The 8370-nt window shown below is 53.8% G+C and overlaps 1 protein-coding gene across 1 annotated transcript; it reads left to right on the forward strand.

The window, feature by feature from the left end:
* Window positions 1–1802: 1802 nt before the first annotated feature.
* On the forward strand, window positions 1803–7756 carry EMX2 (empty spiracles homeobox 2; the record flags this gene model as incomplete). The annotated part of the gene is made up of 3 exons (XM_080347972.1): window positions 1803–2193; window positions 4179–4363; window positions 6920–7756. The coding sequence occupies 3 exons, from the start codon at window positions 1803–1805 to the stop codon at window positions 7085–7087; spliced, it is 744 nt and encodes a 247-aa protein (XP_080204098.1). The 3' UTR covers window positions 7088–7756.
* Window positions 7757–8370: the final 614 nt, after the last annotated feature.

Genomic DNA, 8370 nt, shown 5'->3' on the forward strand with positions numbered 1-8370 from the left:
GAACAGATTTACATTTCATACGGAAAGTGAACTTCTCCCTCACAAAGTGCACCCTGCGCGGGGTGCACAAAGGAAAACCCGTCCCCAAACAAAGGCGCACGAACAGCGGCATCCCTGCGTGCCCAGCACTTGTTTTGTCACTTCTATTTAGTCCGTCGATTCGGTATTGTGTTAAAAATATCGGCATGCTACAAACAGAGGCTCTTAGGAGACAGCGGGGAAGGCGAAGAGAGTTTAGCTCGCCCTTTGCTGGAAACTGGCGAGGACGGTTTAAATAGCGATTTTTTAGGATAGTTTTATGCAGTGGAGTAACGGATTCTTTGTGTATAAAGTGGAAAGTAAATAGAAAACAAAGTCCGGGAGGGAGGAAAGAAACGCTAGACTGGTTTTAAGACTCCCCCCATCCCTTGGTTCAACAGAAACAATTTACATTAGCAATTCCGCATCTTTAAGATAAATTACACAGCGGCGTAATAGATTTAAAGTACGCCAGATTTTTTATCATTAATTGTAAATGTGCAAAATACCTGCTGGTACTTCACTTTAGAAGAATGTAATTGGCAAAAATGGGAGGCTGATGAATAGATAATAGATCCTTAACTACCAATAAACAGTAAGCACCAGCCAAGAGTATTAGGATGTGATCATAATTATTCTGCAGCACCAGCCAATGGGAGGAGGAGAACTCAGCCCTAAAATCATCCCCGGACTCAAAGGTAATCTCGAAAATACGGACAAGGCTGGAACCGGAGACTTTCTCCCCTGTCCCGTCTGCGGGAGCCCGGCGTGTCCCAGCTTTGCGTAATACAATTGCCCTCCGCTTTGTTTTCCGCACCGCGCGGTGCGGGGAATGCGAAGGAGCGAAGGGTGAATAAATAAATTCGGAGGAGGAGAAGGGCGACCCGCTCTCTCACCGGGACGAAACCTTTCCCAAGCGGGGCATCTCTCCCGGACGCCCCGGGGCTGATCCAGGTAACCTCGCCAGGCTGAGAGCACCCGAGAGGTGGCAGGGAGAGGGGTGTCACTGCTGGAGAAGCCCTAACTCTGACCCCCCACACTCCGAGAGGACATGCGGCGCCCCCCGCCCCCTGTCCCCCCCGCTGAGTCTCCCCTAGTCCCCCGTCCCCCTACCTCGGTCGCCGGGCTTCGACAGGGGAGGGAGGGCAGCGCGGTGGAGCGGAGCGGGGCCGGGCGCGGCGCTGCGCGGGGGCGGTGGCGGCGCGGACGAGGCTGCGCGGGGCCCCGCGCTCCCCCCGCGCTGGCGGGCGCGCTCCCGCCGCACTCCGATCCGCGGCTCCATCCCTCCCTATGGCGCTGCCCGGCGCTCGCCTCCCCTCTGACGCACTTTAAAGAGTCTCCCCCTTCAACCTCAAGGCGAGTAATAGCGACCAATCATCAAGCCATTTACCAGGCTTCAGAGGAAGCTGTTTATGTGATCCCAGCACTAATTAGGCTCATGAACTAACAAATCGTTTGCACAACTTGTGAAGGGGCCGATCACATCCATGGATTGTCTTTGGACTTAGGGAGGGGGGGTGGGGGGGCCGACCGCCTTTTCCTTGCAGGAGGGAAACTTCTCCCAGCAACTTTTGTGTGTGTGTGTGTGTGTGCGTGGTGCGTGTGTGTGTCTCCCTTTTGGGTACCGCTGGCTGCCGCTGCCTCCTTTTCCTCCAGCCCCTGTCTATTTATGTGTGTATCTATCCCTCCTCAAGTCACTCCCTGCTGCAAACTTCCCCGGATCGCCTCCCGCGCACCAGAGAGAGCCAGGCAGGGATTTGGTCGGGGACTCTCGCCGCGGCAGCATGTTTCAGCCCACACCCAAGCGGTGTTTCACCATCGAGTCGCTGGTGGCCAAAGACAGCCCCCTGCCCGCGTCTCGCTCCGAGGATCCTATCCGGCCGGCGGCGCTCAGCTATGCCAATTCCAGCCCGATGAACCCATTTCTCAACGGCTTCCACTCCACTGGCAGGGGGGTATACTCCAACCCGGACTTGGTCTTTGCAGAGGCCGTCTCCCACCCGCCTAACCCGGCCGTGCCGGTCCATCCCGTGCCCCCTCCCCACGCCCTGGCCGCCCACCCGCTGCCTGCTTCGCACTCCACGCACCCGCTCTTCGCCTCGCAGCAAAGGGATCCTTCCACCTTCTACCCCTGGCTAATACACCGCTACCGGTATCTGGGCCACAGATTTCAAGGTACGTGCAACTTGTTTTCTCCCTCCGATCCACCCCTCCATCCTCCGGTGGCCCCGGGCCGGTCGCCGTGGCGCGGATGCGGGGGAACCGCGGGCAGGCGCTGCCCGGAGCCGCGGGCTCGGCTGGGCCGGTCCGAGGGTCTTTTGTGCGTGACTCCCCCCCACCGCCAAACTTGAGAGCTGTCAGAGACGAGGGGCTTCGGCTTGGTTTTGCTTTATTTCTTTTCCCTGTCTGTTTTGGTTTCCCTGGGAGGAGGGGGGAAGGCAAGGCCGGCCGGGACTTCTGCGGCTTTCTCGCCCCGGTTAAAAGCAGGGAGAAAAGGAGGATAATTTTTGCTGCCATGGATTAAAAGCTACGGAAGAGACCTCGAAGCAAGCCGCCCCGCAAAGAGGAGAATGCAAGTGTGGCGAAGTTTGGGTTCCCTGAATTGTCTGCCGGGCTGCCGGGGCCGGGCTGCCGGGGCTGTGGGGACCCAACGCCTCCTGCCCAAATCCGGCCGCTCTCCTTGTTAGCGGGGACAGGAGAAAAATGAAACGAACCCAGAGAAAGGAGAAGGCTGGGGAAAAAATGCTCCCAGCGCCGGAGCAGCACTGGGAGATGGGGCTGCAAAAGGAGAGCCGGGGCTGGGGACAGAGGGCACGATTCCGTCCATACGGGCAGGGAAGGGCTGCCAGCTGCCAAGCGACTAATAAGCGGCTGAAGGAAAATAACCAAATCCAATGGCGCACAATCAATAAAATCCCCCTTGTTTAACCCTTTGCAACCGGCAGCGTCTTCTCCGAAGGGTGAGTCGATTTCTCCCGTAATAGGTCCAGGCAGGATCTTTAGTTATTAAAAAAAAAAAAAAAAAATCAGCCTTCACTCGGAGGCGCTTTTTTTATGCTTTTTTTTTTTCCATTTTTTCCCCCCCGGATTTTTAATTTATTAATTCCGAACGAAAACAAATCACCTGCAATGTCCATTTCCCTGGCCTTCTGCAGTCCACCCGCTGCACCCGGTTGGAAAAGGAGTCGCTGTCTCCGAAGCCAGGCGGACAGAGATACAAAATTGATTATTACCCTCTCAGAATAAAATTACAGGTTTCGCTCACCAGATTATTTGTCGCAGTCATCAGGCGATTGCTAAAGAGCGGGAGATGAAAGGCGGAAATGTCCTGGTGTTGAGCCACAGCCTGATTTCAAACATACCCTCCTCCTGCAACGATTTTTAATGCACTTATGGAAAGAGACTCTCGGTGGCTTTCCCACCTTGGAAAGAACGGCCCGGAGAAGCAGCACAGGGCCAGCCCGGAGACAGAACCCACTAAAAAGCCCCAGCCGACTCCCACCCCCCCACACTTCTGGCCGGCTGGGATGGCCTCGCCGTGGCCTGTCCGAAGTTTGTTTCTTTATTTCTCCGGCGGTCCTCGGCGCCGGCGGGGCAGCGGGCAGGAGCACGGCGGCGGTAGGAACCGCGTTCCGGGGAGCACACTGACAAAACGAAGGGGAACGGGGAGAGAAAGGCCCCGGACAGAGCTTTGGGCATGGGAAGCTGGGAGAGAGCCGGGGAGCGGGCTGCCGGCTCCCGAGGCGGGGAGGGGGCTCTCGGCCGGGGCCGCACCGAGCGCCGCTACCCCGCTCACCGCGCCGGGAGGGTGTAAAAATCAACTAAACAAGGAAGGCTCTGAGGCTGTCGATGGATGAAGGGAAAGGGGGAAGCTGCAGGGTGAAGCCGCAAACACCGCAGCCCCGCTCTGACCAATATTTTTGACTTTTTTTTTTTTTTCATAGTGCACTCCTGGTTGTATTTTAGTATTTGAATTTCTCCTGCTCATTCCCTCCATCTATTTATCGAAGGAAAATTAATTTTTTTTAAAGTCGCTGAAATAAAAAAGAAACTACACTCAGATTTCTCCTGCGACTAATGTTGGGAGTCAAAAATTCTTGCTCTAAAAAGTGCGTTTGGGGAAAGTGTTTTGCTAATCTCTGTTTTATTCTGTTGTCCAGGGAATGAAACCAGTCCGGAGAGCTTCTTATTGCACAATGCACTGGCCAGGAAACCCAAAAGGATCCGTACAGCTTTCTCCCCATCCCAATTACTGAGACTGGAACATGCCTTTGAGAAGAACCATTATGTAGTAGGAGCAGAGAGAAAACAGCTGGCACATAGCCTCAGCCTCACGGAAACTCAGGTAAGGGAGAAGCAGCGAGTGGGCAAACTGGGAAAGTGAAAGTACTGGGTTCTCCTTGGGAAAATCCACCCGGCCGGCCCGGAGATGTGGGAAAAAATACGGACAAATTCGGGGGGGGATTTAGGCCTGCAGCCTCGAGCCGGTGGAGTGGAGTGAGAGGTACCCCCTCGACTGGGTGCTATAAAATCCTCCCGCGTTCGTGAGAGCTATGGCCTGTGCTGGTTCGCGGGGCCGTGGCCGGGCGTCGGGGGGACGTGGGGGTCGGGACACGGTTTGGGTCTCCCCAGAGAGACCGGCCGGAGCCCCGGCCCGAGCGGGGAGAAGCGGGATGTGCAATCGGCAAATGAAGGACGGTCCTGGTCATTTTTCTGCGGGACTGATGTGACCCTCAAGAAGTAGTTGAATGTTAGGGAAAAAGCCCCCAAAGCAAAAGGCGGAGGGAAGAACCCGGCTTTGGGCCCTACCGCAGAAATGGAGATTCTTGGATGATTTTTTCACTCGTTTCTAGCCCCGCATCCGGCAGCGGGCAGGAGCCGTTCAGGAGGGCATAAAGATGAAAAATAAAAGCAGAGAAATTATTCACTGCAAGGAATCCCCTCCTTCCCCCCCCACCCGCTAGCTGGCTGCGGGCCAGAACTGCACCGGAGACTATTTCTGTCGTCTGTCTGGGGGGACGTTTTCTACTCCAGTTGTCCCGGGGTGATGGTCTTGGCGGGTACCGAGGCCGGACACGAGTGGGGAGGCGCGGAGCCGGCGGGGAGCGGCGGCGGTGAACGGGGCTGGGCGGGGGCTGCCCCCCGACGGCGGGACCCACGGCCAGCGAGGCCGCTGCGAGGGCGTTTTTCACGCGGTTTTCTCCTCGCCGGAAGAAAGGCCGGGGTTTGGGAGATTGTTTTGTTGTTGTTGTTATTGTTGTTGTGTCGGGCTTTTGTTTTGTGCCCCTCCAGGAGACTGGTGGAGAGAGGGCTCCAGATGAGGATTGTCTCTGCTACAGTATGTGGCACTGTACTTTAAAAAAAAGAATGCCAAAATACCCAGCCGCAGCCTAGTTCAAAGTTCCCAGTAAACACAGCGTTCTCTGGGCGGATTAAGTTGTAACACTTTTTTTTTTTTTTAAAAAAAAAACCCCTCCTTTTCGTGGGGGAAGCAATAAAGAGGTTGGATCTTTTGTTTTAAAATGTCTCCCTAACAAAACAATAAAAAGGGATCGCCACTTTTATGAGGTTCTCCGAACAAGGGACCGGTCACAGGCTTATTTCTATTGGAAAGCTGTATTTAAGGTGGTCTTTGTGCTGCTTGATTCCGAAGCTGGTTGGGGTCTTTTGTCCCGATGTCAAACCCGCAGTCCCCTACAAATGAGCTCCCTTTTTGGAGATCAGCGTGCAGAAATGAACCGTCCTCCCCTTCAATTAGCAAACTAAAAGCAAATTAAACTCACCCCTTGTTCCCCACTCAGCTTTTTAATGGTGGACTTTTGGAGAATATGAAAATGCAGCAGAGATGTGTGTCCAGCCAGGCAGGTCTCTGTTCTGAAGAGGCAGCGAAGCGGGTTAAACCAGCTTATTAAAATGCTCCAGTTCCCTTTTCCCCCCTTGCTGGGGCCTTTATCAGGCACTTTCAGACAGAACCAGAGTTTAAACTGCTTTTTGAAAAAAAATGTTTACCTTTGGCCACTACAAGGAGTGTGGCCAGCCCTGGAGATAGCTCCCAGATCAATACTATCTGTAATTAAAGCACTGAAGTCAGCTGCCGGATAGTTAAGTCAGATTTATTCGGCGCTGCAGAAATTCAGAGGGATATTTACGACGACACTTGCAGGTTTCGCCTCACGACGATCGCTCCTGGACGGCGCGTCCCGGGGAGACGCTGCGGGGAGGGCCGGACGTTTATCTTTTTCGAGGCTTTTTCTTTCATTTTATTCTCTTTTCCAAAAAAAGAAGATCTCGTCCCGCCGTCCCGTTAGGAGAGACTAGGCCCTCGCTCTGCTTTGCCCCGCCGGTCGGGCCGGGCCGGGCTTATGGGTGCCGGTCGGGGGGCGTCTCGCAGCCCACCCAGCTCCCCCCGCCCCAGGTCGGGATCGCTGTCCCGATGTCCGTGGCCGCGGGTAACAAGAGCCGCCCCAGAGGCCGCCCCGATGGTGGGGCCGACGGTGCTGACAGCCCACCGCCGCGCAGCCAAGCTTGGTTTTCCAGGCGTGGGGTGCCTGGCGCCACGCGCGGGCATTGCGCGGGGCTACTCGTGTGCGGAAGGTCCGCAGTCTTGCGCCAGGTGCGCACACGGTGCCTCCTGCTAGTGGCGCTGCCCGTCCCGCGCCCGGCTGCGGGGCGGTGGCGGGAGGAACCGCGCACACGCAGCGGTGCAGCTGCCCGCTCCTACACGCGTGGGTCCTCCGGAGGGGACTGGTGGGCCTGTGGCAGCGCGCAGGCAGGGCATGGTGCAGGCAGGGCACGGTGCAAGCAGGGCACGGTGCAGGCAGGGCGCGGAGCATCTCGGCACATCCCAGCACCGATGTCCGGGCAGGCGTCGGACTAAAGCCCGGTGCCTTTCCTCCCGCAGGTAAAAGTATGGTTTCAGAACAGACGGACAAAGTTCAAGCGGCAAAAGTTGGAAGAGGAAGGTTCAGACTCACAACAGAAGAAAAAAGGGACTCATCACATTAACCGGTGGAGAATCGCCACCAAACAAGCCAGTCCAGAGGAAATCGACGTCACATCGGACGATTAAAAACTGGTACTTTGGGACTTTTTCTAAGCCAGGCACCTCCACCAACAGAAAGTGTTAAAGGCTCACATCCCACCCCCAGCGTGGCGGTGCGGGGAAGGGACACGGAGATCTTCATCAAAACTGCGGTTCCCGTCTGGAGGCGGCTGGGAGCGAGCGAGGGGGACACCGCGACAGGTCCGGACTGTGGCACTGCCGGCACCGCTCTGGCAAGGGGGGATCTGTCAATCAAAGCCAAAACACCGGGACGAGGTGATTGACAGGTATTCCGTTTCTCGCAGTCCACTTTTAAAAGCGTAACGTCAAAAAAATCTTAAAAAAAAATATTGAAAAAAAAAAAAACCACACTTACCCCCCTCCCCGAAACAAACAGCCCCCGTCCCCCAACCAGACCAGAAAAATGACCACCTTACAGGACATTTTGCACTTCACAGTTTCTTCCGTCTTTAAAAGAGAAATTTCCATAAGCAGCCAAACCCCACACCTGTTTCAGAAACTTGAATTGCATGTGAAAAGCCGTCTGGGTAAAAAAAAAAAGAAAAAAAAAAGGAAAAAAAAAAAAAGAACGGAAAAAAATTACCCCGGTTGCTAAAGACAGAAGTGAATTGTAATTTTTTTCCCTTTAAGACTGGTTTTGTGTGCTTTTTAATTTTATTTTATGAGAAATGTGCAGTCTGTAAACATTTTATGATAACTTCTGGCGTCAAAGTGTTTGTGAAAGATAAATGAAGTAGCAGTAACAAAGCATAGTGTTCCTTCCGGATGGACAAACACGGTGGGGCAGGGGAGGGATGGGAGGGAAAGTTGGGGGGGAGGTTCGGGCTGGTCATAACTTTTGCTGCCAAAAAAAAAAATCAAATCAAATTATTCCCCCTCCCCCCCCCCCCCCCGCCCCGTTGTATCCTCATTGCAAAACCAGATTATGATTATTTTTTAAGATTAGCAAAGCGCAAATCCAGCGACCAGGTTTGGCCATGGGGACACCTCCCAGAATGGCGGGATCCAGAGAAAAGGGACTGAAAATAGAATATTGATTTTTTTTTTCTAATGGCCATTTTCATTGGGGCAATTTTCAAGCACTGACCTTATAATATTCCGAGATCATAGAGCTACTAAAAAAAAAAAGTGACAAATGTTTCCTTCATGTCTTCTTTACCAGAATGTAAATATTTTTGTGTTTTGTGTTTAATTTGTTAGAATTCTAACACACTATATACTTCCAAGAAGTATGTCATTGTCAATATTTTGTCAATAAAGATTTATCAATATGCCCTATATTTTTAAGT

This window comes from Nesoenas mayeri, assembly GCF_963082525.1.
Source record: "Nesoenas mayeri genome assembly, chromosome: 7".
Taxonomy (NCBI): domain Eukaryota; kingdom Metazoa; phylum Chordata; class Aves; order Columbiformes; family Columbidae; genus Nesoenas; species Nesoenas mayeri.